This window comes from Artemia sp. Qi Xiang Cuo, chromosome 8 (genome assembly GCF_049724085.1).
Source record: "Artemia sp. Qi Xiang Cuo chromosome 8, ASM4972408v1, whole genome shotgun sequence".
Taxonomy (NCBI): Eukaryota; Metazoa; Arthropoda; class Branchiopoda; order Anostraca; family Artemiidae; genus Artemia; species Artemia sp. Qi Xiang Cuo.
Window position 1 is genome coordinate 9028688 of NC_142801.1, and position 23519 is coordinate 9052206.

Sequence of the window (23519 nt, forward strand, 5' to 3'; positions counted from 1 at the left end):
TAGGAGCTTTAAATCTCTATAATAGCGTTATCTGATAAGCTGAATCTGATGGTGTGATTTTCATCAAGATTCTATGACTAGGGGGTATTTTCCTCCTTCTTTGAAAAAAAGGATAATATTCTCAGGCTCTAATATTCTATATATTTGAAATCAGCATAAAAATCCGATCCGATTTGTGTGTGCTCCCTTTTAATTAGATTCCTTGGATCTTATTGAATGCCATGGCGAATCTGTTATCTATTATTTCAACTATTATGCAAGGGTTCTGAAACGCCACTGCCATCTCGTTTCTTACAGATTTATACTTCTCTTGATGAATAACGAAGAAGACCAGCGTTCAGCCAGCAACTTGCGAAGTTTTTAACTCATGAGTAGGCCCAAATCTTTTGTAAACTCAAGCCGGGATTTGAGAAAAACTGATGAAAACATTAATGTTTGCGGTCAACCAGAAGCGCGTCCAGGATTTTTGTTCGGGAGGGGGGGGGTTGTTATTAATTTTTTTAGGGGGGGGGTACATAAAAAACCTCAAAAAACGCATACAAAATTTGTTTATGTCCATTTTTCTTACGTTTTTACGAGTCAAACAAACATTTCGGGGGGGGGGGTCAAACCGGGTAACCCCCCCCCGGGATATGGCCTTGCGATCAACACTGATCGCACCGGCGGCGCGCCACCGACAACTCATCGGCGGGTGGCCGGCGGCGCACTGCCATTTTTTGGCCCCGCCGCCGGTCTTCCCTTATTGGTGCGGTGCCGGGGTCTAACTATGAGGCTTTTACAGGTTGTAGCACTTCGTGAAAATGATGTTTTCCCCCTTAATCAAGTATCAAAGCATCTAATTTTTAATTACTCAGAAAAAGTTAATTAGTTTTTATTTGAACTTGAATAAAAGTAAGTCCTTAAACTATTTTCATCGTTGCAATGAGTTCGACAGAATTCGATGTTGGTCCGTGTGACATGTTTTTACGAAAACGTGAAGGTTGTTTTTGCAAGGCTTTTTAAGCAACATGCAACTCGAGCCCTTCAAAGAGGGGGACCGGCAAGGCTGTCCCGGGTGCCATGGCTGGGTGTGGGAGGCGTCGTGGCTGGGGGGGGGGGGTAGCTCAATTGGATCAAATTTTTCACTTGGATGTGGCTTTTTTGCTTAGATTTGAGTGGGAAGGCAGACGCTATAATTAGTTTTTCCCGGATACCACCCCCCCTAGGAACGGCTCTGCATGTAACCCATCATTATCAGCAAAAATATGCGTAAAATGTATGTGAATGGAAGTAAATTTGATTTCTGCAGCTGAATTTACAGCAGTGTCTGCATCTGTTCCATTCGTTCCATTTTATATTCATATTTTCTAGCAACCAAAAAGATAGTGAAACTCAGCCGACTAATCTTCTCGAACTGATGACAGTGCTGCCAAATATAGATGTCAGTGAAATCGTTGACATTCCAAGAGTGTTCCAATGTGACGAACAGACACTCCCATGCGATCATACAGCCAAATTTCGAACGATGACAGGATGGTGCAACAATCTTCAATTTCCAGAGCTTGGAAAGTCAATACGAGCTTTTGTGCGTCTTTTAGCACCTAGATATCAAGATGGTAATAGCTTACTTATTTTATAATATTAATCATAAATGTAACTCTAGTTAATGTAACTAATTATAAATATAATTATAAACTAATTAATTATAGAAAGTAACTTATTAATGTTAATTTTAAAAGACTCAAGATTTATTTAATAAAAACAGCTTTCATAATTTTGGCCTTGGTTGCAACTAAATTACGCTACTTTTTACAAGGTCAATAAATTAAAATGTGAATAAATTACGAACGATTAAACGTTCTAACGAAAAAAAGGAATAAAAGATTACGTACAATGACGGGTATGGCCTCTCATTGGTTAAATCTTATTCCTGCTTCGGGTAGGTAGACACTTTGTACAAGGAGGTGGCAACAACGAACAATGCTTCTGACTCGGGAGTAGTGAGTGTCCAAACTTGAAGATTAGTTCGTATTTGTGGTCATGGAGAGAGGGCATTTTTAGCGACTTGAGAGCAGATTCGTAATGAGTATGATTTTTGCAGCACGTTTCTGCACAACAATGTGCTGAAACTTTCTTTCTGAATTTTGTCAAAAACAGTATTGTGCACTAACATCTTTGTCATGTGTCTACACTTTACCTCAAACATAATGTGCCATTTCCCAAGATAGGGGCGGATCCGGGATTTTTTAGCAGGGGGGGGGGGCAAAATAATTTGATCTGATAAACTTGCGTTAGGACCAAGTTTAATTAACGCAAACTTTCATTATTTAAGTAAACTAAACTACATTATACTACGTTGGGGGGGGAGGCCTCTCCCCCCCCCCCCTTGGATCCGCCACTGTCCCAAGATAGCAATATGTACCACCTATGGGGGATGCATCCCAGTCTAGTTTTGAGGGCTGTAAAGTATAGTTCGTACTTCAAACACACTATGTGCCACCAATGGCTCTTCATTCTTTTTTTGTGTTTCAGCTATTTTACAATCTCAGTTGTGAGTGCTCCAAAGCATAGTTCATTCTATAGTTGAAAATATAGTTTAAAACTTAAAACTAGTTTCTTCGATATTTATCAAGATGTTTTAAATTTATACGAATTTAGCTTATAAATTAAACCCCAGAAAAGTAAATAGAAGATACATTATTTTTACTGGGGTGGAGGAGGAACATGCGTAGCTGTATTGGCCTCAGGTGGCATGGTGCTGTGGGGAGTTGTTAGTACTAGTATTTGTTTTGATGTTAACATCATCGTCAATGTCAAATCCGTGACAATTTTTTTTTTCAGGCTATTTACCTAGGTAAAGGACCTTTTTTATTTTGGGGGATGAAAATGCTCTTTAGTCTTTGAGTGGGTCCAGGTTTGTCAATTTTAAAAGAAACAAAAATACTAAAGCACGGGAAATATGAGCAAAATATTTGACTAATTATGTGGATCTTAAGATTTTTCTTGTTCCTAATTTGTCCGATCTATAACTTTGTCTGAGTTTAAATCAATCAGAGTAGGGGCGATCCTTTTATAGGCAGGTACTTTCTGATATCCACTTTCTTGTTTACCTTGTGGTTTCAATGTCGATATTTATTACGATATCTTGAGTTTATTCGAACCAAACTAAAGGGGTCTACCTAATTACCTTGCCTTAAACTTCCCTTCCAGTGGCGTCAATTGACGGAAATTGGGGGGTGGTGGTGTAATATTCAAGATCTAGGGGGGATATATTTTTTTCAAAATCTAAGGATAGGGGGGATTATTTCTTTTTTTTCAATTTTTTCAATGGAAGTATCAAGAAAGCCATTTTCACGTAAATACCGAAAAAAAAGAAGGTATTTTCAAAATACATAGAAAATAGCAAAAAGTCGTTGCTGGTGTCAATGCCCCTTTCATCCCCCCCCCCCAAAATTTACGTCACTTTTTCTTTCAACATGCTTAGCATATTTTAAAGACTAAAAAGAAAATTCAGGTCCTAAAGACCTCATTTATTCTCACCCAATTAAGATAACCCAGCAAATTACCTTGTTTGGAACTACGCAAGCTACCAGAAACTATCCTTTTTTGTCCGGGATATAACTTTATCTGAAGATGAAAAGAGCTCGCTAAAATAAAGATGGAGCCTTTGCCGTACTTCCATATTTGTGATGCGGTCGGTGTATTTGATCCTAGCGATACGACGGAGACATCTTATCTCGAAAGCTAGAAGTTTTCCTTCGTGTTCAATTTTCAGTGTCCATTATTCGCATCTATGCCTGACTATGAGAATTACTAAACTGATAATTAGGCGCATTTTGAATTTGTTTGATAGATGGTTACTTTTCCAAAGGTTTGCTAGTCTTCGAAAGCTAGAGCTAGCAAGTGCAAATCGATGTTTCATGTCAGAGTTATTGCAGTTATCAGAGGAGAGTAGGTTACCCAGTTGCAAGAAGAGGTTAACCGATTCAGCTTGTCTCCCGCCTATGGTGATAACATGTAAGTTTTATAATTCATGTCTCATAATTATCATGACTCTGGTCTTGCTGATATTGATTTCCATGCCGAAAGGCTGAGTGGCATCATTGAGTATCCTAGCTTGTGCCTGCAGTTCTTGTGAAGAGTTGGCTAACATGTCAATATCATCAGCGTAAGCAGGATTCTCTATCAGAAGTCTTCCTATAGTAGCGTCATATTCCGAATTTATCATTAACAGAATGGTATTTTGAAAGAGGTTGAAGAGATATGATAAGATGCAACCCTGAAGTACTCCTGACGAAGCTATGAACTCTTTTGACAACCCATTAGCGGTTATTACTTGGCCTTAAAATGGTCGTACAGACTCTTTATTATCTGGACTATCTCTGGTTGAATTCGATGTATCACTCTATAAGTTATCGAACGACGAATATCCAGGGGCGGATCCAGGATTTTTTTTTGGGGGGGGGGGGGCGCAAAATAGGTTGATCAGAAATTTTTTTTAGGGGGGGGTGCAAAATAAGTTAATCCGATAAACTTGCGTTAGGAGCAAGTTTAATTAACGCAAATTTGAGCTAATTAAGTAAACTACACTACTTTGGACTACGCTAGGGGGGGGGGTTGTGTGCCCCCCGCGCTCCCCCTGGATCCGCCACTGTAAATATCTGATCGATTTTGGATCATCCAGGGCGAAAACCAGTTTCCCACACCACTGCCACAATGGTACGGTAAAGATCTCTTACCTCATCCGATCCGATATTAAGAAGTTCGGTGGTGACTCCATCTGGCCCAGTGGCTTTTCCTTGCTTCAGTGACTTGATTGCATACTCGGTTTCAGACTTGAGTGGAGGTTGTGGTCTGAGCTATTGGTCGGCTATCAGGAAGTGAAATAGTATTTAGGATCAGCAGCTACTGAATTTATCTTTGGATTGAGTTTATCTTTAAAATACTCTTTCCATCTTTCAAGTTTTATCTTTGGATTGCTGATATCTTTTCCATTCTTGTCCAGGATCACTGATATTAGCGGGTGTTTTTTTTTTCTAGCTCAACTCGCGTACCATTCCGAAAACTGCTCTGCTGTTCCTCTTCTTCAATTGTACTTCGCAGTCATTGCATTTATTCCGCAAGCAGTTATGTAGCGCCTTTCTAATCTGTCGCTGTTTTTCTCTTTGATAATACGTTGATAACGATTTTGTTTTCAAACGCCATAAAAACGGTCATGCCGATCAGCGGCAGTTTTTGTCATAATAAGACACTAAACATATAAAACATATGAAAATCACAGCCATGCCATCGTCATGAAAAAATATACATTGACTCAAAATATCACAGATTGATACTAAACAGAGTCAAGTTTAAAAAGAATAATGAACTAAAGAAAATAAATATATACAATGATTGACGATTTAGTGCAGAATTAAAAATCTTGACGAACGAGGGGACAAAACTACTTGCGTACGGCATATGCCGCGCTGGTACCGGCTGAATTTTTGGTACCGGTTGAGCTACATTTCGCGGGAGCCTTTGGCGCGAAGGGAGATACTCAGGGGGGAGGATTCCACGAAGCCGCGGATTTTCCAAAATATCGACACCAAATTTAAAACATAATTCATCATGTCGATAGAGTTTTAAGTGAAAATTGTTTCAAAAGGGGCAACAATGGGCTTTGTGAGATTTAGAAACAACCAGAAGAGCTTGGTATTGGATCCTTTCCAGGCGGTTCTTCTCGTCCAAATTCAGGCCGTAATGTCAGACGGGACAAGCATATTCTACCAGCCGTCTGATAAACGCAAGAAAAATACTCAATAAGTGGGGGTTGGGATACCATGACGAACAAGAAGTTTTAAAGAAAGGATACCAGGTTTGCCCGTTAGATCATCTCTTGTATCTGTTTTTTCCACTCCAGGTCATGTGTGAGATATATTCCCAAGAGTTTGATATCCATGATGCCTGAAACATTCTGTAAAGCAAGGGATAAACTGTCCCTCAGAAAAGAGAAAGTTAATATGAGCAATTTTTCACGATTGACGATCATTTTGCCCTCCTCAGCTTGACGTGATAAACTCGCCATTATTCTGTCTGCCTGACTTGAAACACTCCTTTCACCCAGCACCAGTACGGATAGACCATCAAAGAATTTAAAGCGATCTGACTCATCATTTGCCAACTCATCAACCATAACCAAAAAAGTAGAGGGCCTAAAATTTTTCCCTGGAGAACACCACAGTAAATTGGCTGGGGATCAGAATAGGCTGATTTATACTTAGTTTTTTGGCTTCTAACTATTCTTATCAAATATACATCAACATTAAAATTTGTCAATAACTTGAGGATAAGGGTTCTGTGGCAGATCAGGTCAAATGCTTTCTTTAGGTCAATCGCGATGAGGTTGACCCAGCGTTCTGGTTCATCTAGATGCTTTAAAATCTTATCAAGCAAACTAACTAAGTAATGGCTCTTGGGAATATTACCGAATTGCTGAGGGTCAATTTTATGCAGAATAGAGGTTTTCAGCCATCCAGATCTTGAGGAGTTTATGAGTATCTCAGCTATTTCAGCCAGATTTATTACAAAACAAACGCTTATCCTGGCATACATTAATGATTTCATCCATGATCCGTGTTTTTCATTTAGGGTTTTTCTTCCAAGGATGTCAATCGCTGTCTTGATGATTGCTGATGTGACCTGTTCTGCAAGGGAATCTATTTCGTGTGGTGTTCAAGAGAGAATGATCCAGTATCTCTCAGAACTTCTTAGATAGGAGAGGAAGTGCAGGTCTGCCTTTTTGTTCGGGATCCCGCTGGAGGTTCACCCAGAATCATGGAATTTTGTTGCTTTTGGTAATTTTCTCATTCTTAGCTTGAACTTTGACAACAGAAGAATGTAGTCAGAGTCGAAGTCTGCCCCAGGTAGTGCTACTGTGTCTAATACTGAAGACACGCTTCGATATCAGCAAATCATCCATCAAAATTTTTAATTTACCGTCTGGGGATCTCCAGGTCGCCTTACGACGATGGTGGTGTTTGAACATTGTGTTAGTTAAGAATAACTCGAGACCTGAAACTGGAGAGAAATTTCAGTTTTGATCTTATTGCACTGTAGGTTAATTTTATCTTATATTCATTTTTTTACATTTTTGAAGATTTCGCCAGAGGCTACACTGTCGCAGAGGCTTATCTTTAAAAATCCAATTGATTAAGTTTATTCCATATTAATTTTTAATTTGACTTGACTTACTTGACTTAAGTCCCGTTCGTCCTTGAAGGTCGTCCTGGGGCCTCTTTCTTCGTAATGGCGTGGGTGTGCCTTTTGTGTGCTTCATGGTCTTCTGCTAGGCGAAGAAGGTCCGAGAGGCGGTGAGGTGCGAAGTTTTCCTTCCACCTTTTTGGAGGACGACCACGAAGACGAGAACCATGAATTCGGCCTTCGGAGGTGATTTTCGGGAGACGGGACTGACTCATTCGTTGTACATGACCGAGCCATCGAAGTTGCTGGATCTTCATGAGAATTGTTTGTTGTATTTTAAGGCGCTCGAGAAGTTCGACATCTGAGATTCTATCAAGGTAAGTGATCCTGGTGATGCGGCGAAGGCACTTAGATTCAAATGTTGCGAGTCGACGATTGTCATCTACCTTCAGTGTCCATGTTTCACATGAGTAGATTGCGATGGGGATGATCAGAGTATTAAAAAGTCGTGTCTTAAGCCGCAGAGACAAATCCTTGCTTGGCCATATGGGCATAAGGGCTTTTGAAACTGGAACTCGCGAGGGCGAGACGTCTTTTAATGTCTTTTGAGGGACTGTTGTGTCTCCTTTCTTAAAATCAGAGTCACACTGTTCGTATTTGTCTTTTATGTAGGTGCGATGGGCTCTACAGGTGTCTTTTTCTACATCACGCTTCAACTGCTTATATCTGTCTCTGCTCTCTCTGTCTGACCTGTTATTGTGTTTTCGTTTCTGAGCACATAATAAAGTAATTTCTTTGGTTATCCAAGGCTTTTTATCACCCTTTTTGGTTCCTAGGACGGACATCGCTACTTCACTGATGAGTTTAGAGGAGTCTGTGACCAGTTTATCGATATCCTCTTTAGATTGAGTTATAGGAATATTGGAAAGAAGGTCCGATATTTGAGTAGACAGTTCATCGATGTAGGTCTGGAGGGTTTGAGGGTCTTTGAGAAGATGCGTATTGAAACGAGCGGGTCTCTTATTCAGCTTTGTGGAAGATTTGAGGCGTATCTTTAGTGCAGACATGATCAGGGTATAGTCGCTGTCGAAATTGCCACCTGCGAGGTTACTGGAAGATAATCTTCAATTTATGATAGTTTTTCACTATACAGACCCAAAACGTCTATAGTGAGCCTTTAAGTCAAGATTATTAAATTCACTTTCTGTTTTACAATGGAAAATGATGATTGAAGGAAAATCCACGCAAAACTGCATGTTTCTGCTCTTTTTGGTGAACCATCTTAAGCAGTGAAACAAAACTCAGACAGTAGCTAGTAAGGGCGTGTATTCCAATTTTTGTCTCAGGTTGTATTTGATGACTATTACAGGTGCTGCAGTTTATGCGATATTCAGGTTTAAGGCAGGTGGGGAGTCGTACAAATGTCACAGCGGACATCCAGCTATGCACATTGAGGAATGACCTGTTTAGATCAGACTTGAAAAAGAAAATAAGGTCAAAATTTTTCTTTTTAAACTAGTTTGTATTCTGAACTAATTGGTTAGCTGCTACAATAACCAAGAGAAAGAGCTAGTGTAGTAAAAGGTAAGACCAAAAACATCGAAAGAATAAAAGTATAATAAAATAAAGATTAAAAAATAATAGCCATAAGAAAAAATTATAATCGTTGCATGGTTAAAATAAGCCAATCTAAAAGTTTTGAAATGAGAAGAAATATAAATAATGATGAATAAGGTATCTTTAGAGCGAAAAACCTTTTTGTTTTGTTTTTGGGAAACCAGTTTACCAATCTTTTGGAAATCTTTGAAATTTCTGATTTTCAGTATTTTCGCTTGATATTCATTCTTTACCCACTTTTGACGACTATAATTCCTTTCGACGACTATAATTCTGACTCTAATTCCTTTTGACAAATATAATTTGACGACGACTATAAACACCTGATTATTGAGAAAGCATGACCATTTTCTTTTAACTTAGGTATCGTGGAAATGAGATCGAAGGCTGTAAGCGGTAGAAATTTACCGTCTCCTCGAGTAGTCAGTGTAAATATTCATGGTGATTCAAGCGCTCCTCATGTTCGATACTCACTAATGGTAATGCAGTATGCCCAGTTTCTCGACCACGACATCACATTTACTCCTGTCAATCGAGGTATGTAATGAATTATTTCTATTTGTATTTTTACTGATATCGACTGTTTCCTCGAGATTCACTGCGATGCAAGTGTTACTCGTGTATGCTACTCGTAAGTAGGGATTCCATTTTTTCCATGAGGAAGGGGGTCTAAGTATTTCACCTCCAATTTTTTATATTTTACAAAAAGTATCGGTAAAGGTGAAAATTTTAGCAGATTTTGGGTGAAGTTTGGCTTCAGAACAAAATTTGAATAGCGACGAAGACCACACTGCCTTTTCATCATAAACAGCAAGTAGAACAATAGAGAAAACTTTTGTATAAGACAGTGGAACGCAACTTTAAATGAATATTTCGACCCTATATCCAACGGCCGTCCCCAGCAAAACCAATGAAGAAAGAACGAATATAAAAGAACTCACATCAAAATCAAACCTTTAAAACTAAAATATTTTCAAAACAGCCCTAGCAACATTACTTCAATGAAGTTGAGAGGTAGATGATGTAGTTCGAGTGGTTATACTTATGCAAGTTTTTTAGTTCAAGTAATTCAATTCAGGTAATTCAATTAAATTCAAAATTTTTATTTTTTCGGTATTAGTACTCGTTGTTAACGACTATCCTTTTGTATCAAAGAGTCAGTCACTTGCTTTGACTCTAAAATTAAAAATGTGGACTTGATTGGCATGGCTTCTGAACGGGTTATTTGAGAGAGAAGAAGTTTTATCAGTTATAAATTTGCTGATCTTGGATTTTCTTTCAGCAAAAATCATTAAAACACGGCCTTTTACTTGTGCGTTGCTATTTTGTAACAGTTCAATTTTCTCAGAAGTGGTGCAGAGATTAAGTATAAAATTTTTCTTTGTTCTTTTATCAACCAAAATCAATGTCAAAACCAACCTGACAAAATCCCCGCCAAAATACAACACCAGCTTTCATAAAATAAAAAAGGAGGTAACTCTGTGGCGGGGATGGGAAAAAAGGGGCTAAGAGATAAAAGCCTGAAATGAAGTGTCCACACTAACCTGACTTATTTTGTGAACGAGTTTGAAGTTAACATAAATTAAACAGAAACTCATTTCAGGTCTTGGTGGTACTATACTCGATTGTGAAGACTGTGACTCAAAAAGAAGTGTACATCCAGAATGTGCTCCCATACCTGTACCGCAAGGGGATCCCTGGTTCCCTGTAATAGATCCCGACACAGGAAGACGAAAGTGTATAGCTTTTACCAGATCATTACCAGGGCAGCTAACACTTGGGTAAGCAGTTGACAAAAAACGTTGACTATAAATGTCATAAAATTTGCTTCATACAACTGCTTTTTCTAACAGTAAGACGAGGTAACTGAGTTTGGATAATGATGAGCTAAAGTATATTAACTTTCTCAGAGGATTAACTCAGAAATTTTTAATAAATAATATAAATGAACAAAATGTCGCGGTAGATTGTCTACAGGCACACCTAGTAATTTCACTAATTCCCTTATGAGGTAACATTTATGGTTTTATTCAAAAAGTAAGAGTTGTCTTACTTTTCATCTAAGGTAAAAAATGTGCCGTGTGTACTATATATATACCTGTATTGTCATATATCAGGCACATACGCACGTACTGTACGCTCGTACATTTTTTTTTTTTTTTCTATTTTCAGGAGGGTTGAATATTAAAACAACAACCTTTATTTGTTAATTTGAATAGAAAATACCTGGAAACTCAGAATTTTTTTTTGTTGGGATGGGGGGCGTGGTTTTGAGTTATGGGTCCCCAGCCTTTATTGTGTCTGCCATATACCCTATTTGCCATATTTACTGCATTAAGTGATTTGGCTAGAACTATGGGAAAACGTTCAAGTCATGAACGATATTTTAATCAGAATCTGAAAAGTTATCTCTATAGTTAATTCTTGATTATTTCTCTAATGCTACTTATTTCAGACAATAAATTACATAGGCCTTAAAAAGGCCGTTTTGTAATGATTATAAGGCTGCCTTACAAAACTATTAAATAATTAAACAAAAAAAACAAGTTTTTTCAACTGAAATTAAGGAGAAACATTAAAACGAACGGAAATTATTACGTATATGAAGGGGGTCGCCCCCCTCCTCAGGTTTAGGAACATGTTTTGGTAATATATCCTATGCTAGTTGTTTCCCTAAAAGGTACCTTATTAAGCACCCTTTATCAAACGTGAAAAAGCTTTATTTCCTACAGTACGGAAAAACTAAACCTTCTTTATATCCTTCTTAGTATCCTTCTTCTTTATTAATTGGCGCTGTCCATTTGTTTTTCTTTTTTTCGCTTGTTTTTTTTTCCTACCTGTTTTTAAGTTTTCCTTTTAAAGTTCTTTTATTTTTATGTTTTGTTTATTTTACTGATTTTCACCTGTTTTTGTCTTTTTAACATGTTATTACTGATAAAGTGATTTTTAATTTTGGCATTCTTCTGCCAGTCTTTTGGTTTTCGTTGCTTTTTATGTGTTTTTGTTTGTCGTTTTTATTTATTAACTCCGAAATTTGAATTCGGCCTTTTGAGGCTTGCGATAGCATTCTAAAAAATAAATATCTTGTCTATCATACTTTATCCTTTAGTAAGTCGGTGTAGCTAATATTATGTCTTTTAAAACATACCTCGTTGCATTTTCTTTGGTTTCAAAAAACAATTATGTTAATTGATCACATTCAACCCAACTACAGCTGAATTTAAAGCTTTGCAATTGTGCAGTAATTTTCATTCATCTGGGATTGATTTCAGTCTTATCATTCCATATTGGTAATTTCAGTCTTATCATTTGATATTGGCTGTAATAATGAGTAATCTGTTCCTAAAAAATCCATCACGTCCTTATTATGTCTATTTTCAGTGATTTTTTTTGAATAGACGGAAGTACCTAGCGATTTTAGGAAAATTCTGATGAAACCCCTTTATAGGAAAGGTGATAAGAGTGAGTGTGATAATTATCGAGACATTTGCTTGGTCTCTGCTGGTAGTAAATTACTCAGCATGATATGATTTTAGACTTAGAGATGCTTTAGATATAGTTTTAAAGAAAGAACAGTGTAATTTTAGGGAGAGTAGAGTATGCATTGACCATATTTTTACTCTTAGGTTAATAATTGAGAAGTGCTTGAGTTATCAAACACCTATGGTCTTCAGTTTTATAGATTATGAGCAAGCGTCCAAATCTGTTGATTAAAGAGCTTTAGCGTAGATCTTATTCCTGTATGGTTTACCAGACAAATTAGTGTTGATTAGTGCTATGTACGAGAACAACACTGCTGCGGTTAAGGTAGAAAATGAGGTTAGCAGCTGGTTTCGTATTAAATCAGCAGTTAAGTAAGGTTTTGTCCTTTCCCCATTTACGGGAATAATTTTAATGGATTTTGTCTTAAGGAGCAGAGGCAACTGGAGGCAACTGGAGAACGGCAACGTTCTCCAGTTGCCTCCAGTTCTCCAGTTGCCTTTCCTTACCTTTCCGGTAAGGAAAGGCAACTGGAGAACACGAAATCAAATGGAGGAGAAAAACTCCTGGAATTAGATTCTGCTGGTGGTTTAAGCATCCTAGATGAATCTGTTTGCAAAATGAATGATTTTGTTTTAGTTTTGCGAGTTAGGGTAGTAAAAATAGGTTTGAAAATTAATATTAAGAAGACTAAGTCGCTAAGGTTAGGAATAATTGATGGTGAAAAGGTGATATTGAGTAACGAGAAGATTGATCAAGTGGACAGCTTTACTCACCTAGGTAGCATTGTTAGTAAAGGCGGTGGGTGCATTGAAAATGTAAAAAGTAAAATAGCAAAGGCCCAGGGTGTTTTTTCACAGTTGAAAAAAGTTTGGAAGAATAGGAAGATAAATCTAAGAACCAAGATTAAAATATTGCAAGCTGCAGTGATCAAGTATGGTTCTGAAGCGTGGGCGCTCCGAAAAACGGAGGAAGAGTTTCTAGATGTTTTCCAGAGAAATTGCCTACGGATTGTTTTGGGTACCCAAATGACTAACCGTATCTCCAACAGTAGGGTGTAGGAAAAGTATGGTTCAGTCCTGCTTTCCTGGTCTATGACGAGAGAAACATTGAGATAGCTAGGGCACGTTCTGTGGATGAAGGATGACAGATTGCCATAGATTGTCCTTATCGGCCAACCGTCAAGGGCCAAACGAGAAGGGGGTTGTCCCCGGTTGGAGTGGGAGGATGTCGTAAGGAAAGATTTAAGAGGCATGATAACTTACTGGGAGGTTGTGAAGAGGGAGGCTTTTAATAGATGGAGACGGAGGAGGAGCGTGCGTAGATGTGTTGGCCTCAAGCGGCTTGAGGTTGCAGTGAGTTGTTAGTAGTATTAGTAGTATTAGCAGTTCCCAGTCGGCTACTATTTGCTGGAGGCCAAGGCTCTCCCATCTTAGAATGGGGCGGGGAGCTCAGAGTTACAAAGCACAATTAGTTTATACAAAATGCACTATTTTGCACTACCGGACGTTTCGACTAAATAAAAATCATATTCTTAATTAAAGAAGGCCAGAAATAGCGGAAACTTTACCCTTTATTTAGGCCCATTATAAAAGCTAATGGTTTCCAGTCTGATCTCATGTATTATAGATAAGGAGCTTTCATTTGAGATATCTAATTAGGCGATCAAAATAAACATATTGTACTATACATGTTTATTATTTATATAAAATCATTCAGGCGTGGTGTAGGTAAGGGAGTTAAATTGTATGCTCTGTCTGAGGTTCATAAAATTATACTAGGCTAGGTTACTGCAACTTGTGGGGCCACTTGAACTTCTGACCTGCAATAATTCACCATATGTATCCTTTTCAAAAGATTCATTGCTTCTTTGTTTTCAGTTATCGGGAACAACTAAATCAAGCCACTGCTTTTGTTGATGCTTCTAATACCTATGGCAGTGACCTTTGTGAGATGAGGCAACTGCGAACGTTTATCCGTGGACGGTTGAATGTCACTCGCCATCCTGTTAAGGGCAAGGATCTTTTGCCACTAACAAGCGAAGATAAGGAGTGTAAATCTAGGAGTGGACTCTGCTTTAAAGGAGGTAATTCTCGTATAAAATTCTTTGAAATATGCTTTTCGAGTTTGTAATGGATTCTCTATTAGGAGTTGGTACGTTCAGAGGATTTTTTCTGAGGGAGGGGGGTATAATACAGACAATTATTTGATATTTTGTACAAGAAGGGCCGAGAAAATAGGGGAAATTTAGGATATTGGGGAGGGGGCTTTGTATGTACCTGGTTAGGACTTCATATCCTAGTCATGTGTCAAAGCATTATGGGCATGTTAGGACCTTCCTTAAGTCGTTCAGTTCATAAGTCAGTATATTCATAGTGCACATCTTTTCCTTCAGATTCCTATCAGAAATATTTTCAAAGGTCTGTATGCTCATAGTGCCTCTCAGGCAGTGGCGACACGTCCACTAGGCAAACTAGGCGGCCGCCTAGGGTGGCAACCTGACAACATTTTTTAACGAACTTGAACTGAAAAAAAACGAAATATCAAAGGAAAAACGTTTCTTTTTTTTATGGGGTTTCGAAAAATTTTTGGCAACTTTGGTCATTCATTCTAGTCAGCTTACATTATTTTTTTTATACTTTATTCCAAACGATTGATTTCTCCTCCCCCGACCGATGAAGCGGAACATTTAATGAAAAAATCTCAGGCTCAATAATGGTGACAAGCCTGACGATCATTTCAATTATGGTGCAGTAAATTTTCCCACTAAGGTGAACACACAAAAAGGGGTTAAGTTCACAATTATTATTTTTCAGGGAAAGGTGGGGGGGGGGCAATTATCAATTTCATTATAAGCACTGTAGTTGCAAATAAATATTCTGATTCATAGTGCATGAGTGACGTGAGTGACAGACGACACTCGACAGTAGTTGACAGTGTCGGTTGTGCGCTGAGGAAGGTGAAGAGACGTGGGTCGGTACTGTGCTGTGTGGGGGGATTGGGAAGCAGGGAGGGGGCGCGGCCACCACCACGTACTCTCAGAGTAGCCGCGTGAACTTGAGGGATACGAAGTTCTTTGCTTGGATTCAAGAAATTTATGTTTATTTTTCTGCTTCAACACAACGTCGGAATACTTTTAAAAAACATGTAACTAACTTAACGCTCAAGCCCCTTAGTGAAACCAGATGGGAAATTCAAATAGATGCTCTTGTACCTCTTCGATATCAACTGGGTGATGTTCATAACGCTTTAATGGACATTTATGAGGATCGCTCTTTAAATAAGTCAACAGGTAACAACTCACAAGTGCAAGCTTTAAGTCTGGCAAAAAACATTAAAAAAAACAATTTTATTGTAAGTGTAGTTTTATGGCACAATATGCTTTTTGAAATCGACATAACAAGTAAGCAGTTACAATCCAATCAATTTGATTTGACTGCTGCCAAAGATCACCTAAGCAAAACTAAATTGTACTTACAAAGGTTACGTTGCGACGATGTCTTTGGAAGTTTTCTAGTTGACGCTAGAGGAGTGACAGAGGAGCTAGGCATTCAACCAACATTTGAAACAGAAACCCTGCCAACTCGGTTGAAAAAGAAGAAAAAACAGTTTGATTACGAAGCGGATGATGAACCTTTGGTATCCCCTCAAGAACACTTCAAAGCGAATTTCCATTTTGCCATTCTCGATACTGTAATTTCTTCTCTGGAAGAAAGATTTCAACAGTTAGACGAGATTACTTCTATATTCGGATTTCTCTACAACATATCCAATGTAAATGCCGCAACAACTAAGTCCCTGGTGGACGATTGTATGAATTTATAAAATTTCCTCTCAAACAATGAAGCAAAAGATATTGAACGTCACGAACTTTGCAATGAAGTTCAAGCCATTGGTACGAGAGTACCCAAGAACACACATCGAGAAGATGTTCTTAACTTCATCATAAGCAATGGCCTTAAAGATTATGCCCCAAACTTGTCATTGGCTTTATGGATTTTGCTGACTCTACCTGTGTCTGTTGCTAGTGGTGATCGTAGTTTTTTCAGAATTAAAATTAATTAAAACTTATATTCAACCCACCATGACGCAAGAAAGGCTTCAAGGACTGGCCACTCTATCAGTTGAACAAGACTTGGCAAAAGACATTGACTTGAACAAACTGGTGACTTCTTTCACAAAGATGAAATTAATAAAAATTAAATTGTGAACTCTAGACCTTCTTTCTGTTAACTTTTCCCTATAATCTATGTAAACTTTTAGAATTGAAGTTATCTCTTCTGCAAAATTATTGGTTTTCTTTGATAAGTTCCTATTATGTACCTAATGAAATAAATACTCTAACACTAAGGGTTCCGCATATAATTATCTATCATAATTATGGTTGTACTAGCAGCCACACAGGTTAGATTTTCCTCGTTAATTATTCTTTATATTGTTTGTATTTGTATATGTAATTTGTGATTGTATGTGTAAATTAATGTAACAGTCTCGTTGAGTGCCAAAAAAAATGCGTAAGAAGTGGTGATTTTGGGTAAGGGTTCAATTGAGGTGTAAAATGGAAACAAAAATCTAATTTGGGGGGGGGGGCAAAAAATATCTTGCCTAGGGCGGCAGGATAGGTTGCGCCGGCCCTGTTCTCGGAACCTTCTCATTTCATGATATGAAGGACGCTGTCGTTCAAGCGATTATCTGTCTGGGTAAAGAACCTTTTGCAGAAGGTCAAGAATATGTCGCTTTCAGCAGATTGCGGTTTTTAGAAGAATTGTAAGTTAAAGAACGGAACTATGACAAGCTTCGAGGAAACATACCTTACAATGAGAATATAATAAAAACGAGTTAAAGATCGAAGCGAGTTAACGAGACATTGTCTCGTTAATTAACTTGTTTTTATTGCTTTCTCGTCACAAGGCTGTATTCTCGGTGCCTTAACTTTCATGTAAGCTTGTCAGTTCTTCAATTCGTAAACCTTCTAAAGATCGCAATGTGCTCAATGTGAAAAGTTCCTTACCCAGATAGATAACCACTTGATTGACTGTACATCCTTGTATTTTATGAACTGAGCATACTCAACAGAGAATTAGTGAAAATTGTTTTTTCTTAACGATTATGATTTATTACTAACATTATATGATTTTTTAAGCTTATAATGAAATTACCATTATTTTATTAATTACGAATACTTTATCTTCTGACTTTCTTTTCTCATTTTATTGTTCAACTTGAAGATACAATTGCGATATTTAATGTATTCTCAAAATTAATACATATCATATCCTCAAATTGTCTAGTTAAGAAACAATCAAACAAAGAAACTCGTGATACATTTTGGCTGTCAAATTTAATCAAAATCTGTTTTTAAAATCCCAAAATAAAATTTTTATTTCAAAACTAGGTGACTCACGAGCAAGTGAACAGCCCGGACTGACTAGCATTCACACAATTTACATGAGGGAACATAATAGAATTGTCGACCAGCTTTCTCAAATCAATCCCCATTGGTCAGATGAAGAACTCTTCCAAAATGCACGACGAATCGTATCAGCTGGTTTCCAGCACGTAACTTATAACGAATTCCTTCCAAGAATTTTGGGTTGGAACGCTGCCAACCTTTATGACTTGAAGGTCCAATCTGAAGGATATTATCAAGGTAATGTTTTTTATGGCATCCACAACATCTTGGCGTTACCAAGGACAGTGCAAACGAAATTTAGTAGTTTAAATTGGTTAAGAGCAGAAACTTACATTACCATATATTAACTTAGCATATATAAACTTACATAACCATATATATATATATATATATATATATATATATATATATATATATATATATATATATATATATATATATATATATATATATATATATATATATATATATATATATATATATATATATATATATATATATTATCACCTATGAATGGACCCAAGATGAGTCCAAGACTGAAAAAATGGTTTTATTTGATGTCCTTGGTGCGTTCAGAGTATTTACCTTATTTTTTGTATAGGCGTTTGGCTTATTTTTTCCTATTCAGAACTCCATCTACAGTATATGTAATATTCGCTACCGGGACCTCGGTAATGGTAGTTTTTCTTAATTAACCAAAAATAGTAAAGTAAAGGTATGTACCAACTGCTGCTACTTACAGTATGTTTCTACTTTAAATAAAGATAATTTGACTTATAGTCTGCTAAAATTTGTGAAATATACAAAATGGACCTACTTGAGATTTGAATATTTACTTATTATACATACTATATAAGGTGGTATGAGTTAATTTCATTCCATTCTGACTTTACTCTCTTTTTACTTTTATGGCTTTTTCTCTGTTTTTATTTTACCCTGATCTCTTTGGCTGGTAGTTTTAGTTGTTTTTTTTCAATTCTAAAAGTGAATTTTTATATATTAGAATGGAATTTCGTTTAAGCTTATTTTGGATGTTTCCAATTCTGCCGGTTAACGTGGCCCCATCAGTGGCACTAGTTGCTGCGTGGCACTATTGCACGCATGTTAAAGCGCTAAAGTTACCCTCTGTTTAGTCTCTTAAAATTCTTTGGCTAATCAGTGATCAATATAGTTTTAAGAAACGCTTATATCTTTGGTAGTAACATAGTACAACCAGTAACATAACATAAACTAGTAAACTTCATAACTAGTAAACTTCAAACTAGTAACTAGTAACAAACTAGTAACTTCAATCAGTAAACTTCAAACTTCAAACTAGTAAACATAAACTAGTAACATTCATAAACTAGGTATATACAGCTTATACGTATTTGTTTCGAGTCAATTTCATCATTAGACCCTACATAGTATATATTAAATTGGACCTGGATTAGATTTGATAAATAGTAATTAGAAAATCTATAAACAGGTGAATTGAGATGGACTAAGTGGAAATAAAAGAAATCTTGGTATTTCTAGAGACGTATCTCTAGAGATGAAATTGCTTTTACTACCGTAGCGTAAACAAATGACTTTACTAAATAATATAAATAAATAATTTATGTAAATTTAATATATTCAGGGAAAGCTCACATTTACATTGCACAAAAAAGGCCCTATTTAAACCATTGACATTTAAAAATAGGTATATCCCGCCTATACTAACCCTACACGATATGTATTAGATTGGATTTTGGATTAGATTGGAATCAGTAGTAATTAGAAAATCTATAACACGGGTGAATTATGAGGGAAAAAGGGAAATAGAGGAAAACTTTCTAGAGAGAAAGACCCAATGAAATGAACGGTCATAAATAGATGACTCACTATCGTAGCTTAAACAAATGACTTATATTAAAAAATTAAATAAAAAAAACAAGTTTTTGTAACTAAAAGTAAGGAGCGACATTAAAACTTAAAACAAACAGAAATTCTTCCGTATATGAAAGGGGCTGTCCCCTCCTCAACGCCTCGCTCTTTACGCTAAAGTTTTTTTATTGTTTTAAAAAATAGATTTGTGTGACAGAGTCAAACTTTAGCGTAAAGAGCGAGGCGATGAGGAGGGGACAGCCCCATTCATATACGGAATAATATCTGTTTGTTTTAAGTTTTAATGTCGCTCCTTACTTTCAGTTACAAAAAACTTGTTGTTTTTTTAATTTAATTTCTGACTTTTTTGAATTAATGCAGCTTTGATTTTGGCTCACCGCCCATAAATAAATAAAACGAAATTTGCATATTAATTTTAATTGTTTTGGCTAAATGGCTTTCTCGAAATTTTGTTATGACGTAACTTACAAATTAACTTACGTAACGAACTCCTATATTCGTATGTTTTATTACGTATATTAGGGAGTTTACCCCTAGTCAATACCTCGCTCTTTACGCTAAACTTCGAATTTTGTTTGAATCACAAACCCCTGAATCACAAAGGCCGGTTAATTAGAATAGATAGCTCTTTTGAAAGTACTAAAAAATACTTTAGTGTTAAGGGCAAGGTATTGACTTGGGGGCGAACCCCCTCATATGCGTAATAATTTATGTTTGTCATATGGTTTTATTTTGTTCCTTATTTTTAATTAAATAAGCTTGTTTTTTTATATTTAATTTTTGATCTTTTTTAAATAACTCTAGAATATCCGGCACCCCTTTCATAGAAATGTCCCTTCCCCCTAGAAAACATCCTCTCCCGTAACCCCCTCCTCCGACCCCCCCCCCCTCTCCAGAAGAAAATCCCTCCTGAAACGACTGTATACTTCCCAATGACCAATAGTATATGTAAACTATGGGCAAAGTACCTAACTCGCAGTCCTTCTCCCGGAAGCTTTGTCAGGCAAAGTTAACCTCAGACATACTTTTTACATTTTTGACTATGCTGAGCATGATTGCTGCCTAAAAATTTGATGGGGTGACTTTGGGAAAAAAATGAGCGTTGGAGGGGGCCAAGTTGCCCTCCAATTTTTTGGTCACTTAAAAAGGTCACCCCTGGGAAAAAAAACGAAATAAACACGCATCCGTGATCTTTCTTCTAGCAAAAAATACAAAATTCCACATTTTTGCAGATAGGAGCCTGAAACTTCTATAATAGGGTTCTCTTATACGCTGGATCTGATGGTGTGATTTTCATTAAAGTTCTATGACTTTTAGGGGGTGTTTCCCACTTTTTTCGAAAATAAGGCAAATTTTCTCAGGCGCTTAACTTTTGATGAAATCAGTATATTTGAAATCAGCATAAAAATATGATTCTATGGATGTATCTATTGGTATCAAAATTCTGGTTTATAGAGTTTCGGTTACTATTGAGCCAGGTCGCTCCTTACTTACAGTTCGTTACCACGAACTGTTTGATGTAAGTAAATAATCTAAGTAAATTTTAATATATTTAAGAAGCGCTTATGTGGTTACTACCGATATTGTACAAAAAAGTAAAATAACAAAATCCTATTTAAACCAGTGAAATTCTAAAACTAGGTATGTCCAGCTTATCAAACAGTTCGTGGTAACGAAATGTAAGTAAGGAGCGATCCGGCTCAATGGTAACCGAAACTCTAAAAAACGGAATTTTGATACCAATAGATACATCAAAAGAATCAAATTTTAATTTTGATTTCAAATATATAAGTTTCATCAAGTTTAATCTTACCCATCAAAAGTAACGCGCCTGAGAAAATTTGGCTGATTCTCGAAAAAAGGAGGAAAGACACCCTAAAAGTTATAGAACCTTAATGAAAATCATACCACCGTATTCAGCGTATCAGAGAACCCTACTGTAGAGGTTTCAAGCTCCTATCTACAAAAATGTGGAATTTTATATTTTTGCCAGAAGAAAGATCACGGATGCGTGTTTATTTTTTTTTTATTTTTTGTTTATTTTACTTTTTTTCCCAGGGGTGATCGTATCGACCCATGGGTCCTAGAATATCGTAGGAGGGCTCAATTGGAACGGAAATTAAAAGTTCTAGTGCCCTTTTTAAGTGACCAAAAGAAATGGAGGGCAACTAGGCCCCCTCCCACGCTCATTTTTTTCCCAAAGTCACCCGATCAAAATTTTAAGATAGCCATTTTGTTCCGCATGGTCAAAAATATTGTAACTATGTTTTTTAGGATGACATAACCCCTCAAACCCCCGGGGGGGAGGGCTGAAAGTTATGAACTTTACACAATGTTAACATACAGTATTGGTTATTGGGAAGTATACAGACGTTTTCAGGGGGAATTTTTTCTGGTAGTGGGGAGGGGGGTGGATCAGGGGTTATATGGGAGTATCTTTTTAGGGAGGAAGTTTTCATGGGGAGAGGGAAATTGCTATGAAGGGGGCGCCGGATTTCCCATCATTATTTAAAAAAAAATCAGAAATTAAATATAAAAAAACAAGTTTTTCAACTGAAAGTAAGGAGCAACATCAAAAATTAAAACGAACAGAAAAATATTAGCTATATGATTGGGTTCACCTTCTAGTCAATGCCTCGCTCTTTAAGACAAACATTTTTTAGTAATTTCATTAGAGCTATTTATTCTAATTAACGGCCTTTGTTATTAAGGGGTAGTTTTTAAAGAATTGGAACAATATTTGAACTTTAGCGTAAAGAGCGAGGTATTGACTAGGGGGCAAACCCCCTAATGAATATATTAAAAATCTATGAATATAGAAGTTCGTTACGTAAGTTAATTCGTAAGTTACATATATTTATTACTAATAAAAACGTTCGCAAATAAAATTCAACAAGTTTCGAGAAAGCCATTTAACCAAATAAAAGTAAAATTAATATGCAAATTTCGTTTTAATTATTCATGCAGGGTGAGCCAAAATAGAAACCTGTATTAATTCAAAAACCTTAACAAATGAAATAAAAACAAAACAAGTTTTTTTTTTAATTGAAAGTAAGGAACGACGTTAAAAAATAAGACGAACTGAAATTATTTGGTATATTAAAGAGGCAGTCCCCTCCTCAACGCCTCTCTCTTTACGCTAAAGTTTTTCATTGTTAAAAAAAAAAGTTGTGAGAAAATCAAACTTTAGCGTAAAGAGCGAGGCGTTGAGGAGGGGACAGCCCCTTTCATATACAGAATAATTTCTGTTCGTTTTAAGTTTTAATGTCGCTCCTTACTTTCAGTTTCAGAAACTTGTTTTTTTTATTTATATTGTTTAGAAGCAGTTTCTTCATTTACACCCGAAATGGCATGTATACTAAGTAGGCTGCTTGACTGATTTATCCCCCAATGTTTTTCGATTAGTGAAAAGCAATAAGTTTTGTAACAAAAATAATATTTAATAGTTTTTGAATGAGAAAAACTTATCAAAATTTCCCAATTGGTTAAAATTTCTTTTTTTTGTAGTCTAAAATAAATTAATATTCAAATTTGCTACCTTACCAACGCCCTGTAAACTGTAAATGGAGTGAGAACTTGTGTAGTTAAGTTTTATTCATAAACGTTTTTTTACAACTTTGTCTGTTTAGGGGGATTATATCCTTCAAGAAAATCAAGTACCTGTTAACAGATTCTATTATGTACAGATAATCCTATCGCTATTGGTTGCTTGAAGGAGAGATAGGTGAGGTCTTGGCATGCAGCTTACAAGTCGATATATACCATGAATCTTTATAATAATATGTGAACAAGATTTAGTTTTCTGGCCTAAATGATTCACAAAAGACTGAATAGGGTAAAATAAAAACATTAAAAACAACTAAAAATATGTATTTCCAAACGAACTTATAAGTAAAAAGTGGAAATTTTTTCCTGCTACATGGAAACATTGATGTTTTTGGAGTTTAAAAATATAAGCCTATGGGATTAAAGACCTATT

The 23519-nt window shown here is 36.5% G+C and overlaps 1 protein-coding gene across 1 annotated transcript in view; it reads left to right on the forward strand.

Annotated features, from left to right (window-relative positions):
* Positions 1–23519, forward strand: part of LOC148949134 (uncharacterized) — a 203270-nt gene that overhangs the window by 159731 nt on the left and 20020 nt on the right. Inside the window, exons 16-20 of the mRNA XM_089093196.1 lie at positions 1351–1595; positions 9142–9315; positions 10382–10559; positions 14139–14344; positions 17654–17908. Coding sequence (XP_088949322.1) covers positions 1351–1595; positions 9142–9315; positions 10382–10559; positions 14139–14344; positions 17654–17908 — 1058 coding nt within the window. The remainder of the gene's footprint in view (positions 1–1350; positions 1596–9141; positions 9316–10381; positions 10560–14138; positions 14345–17653; positions 17909–23519) is intronic.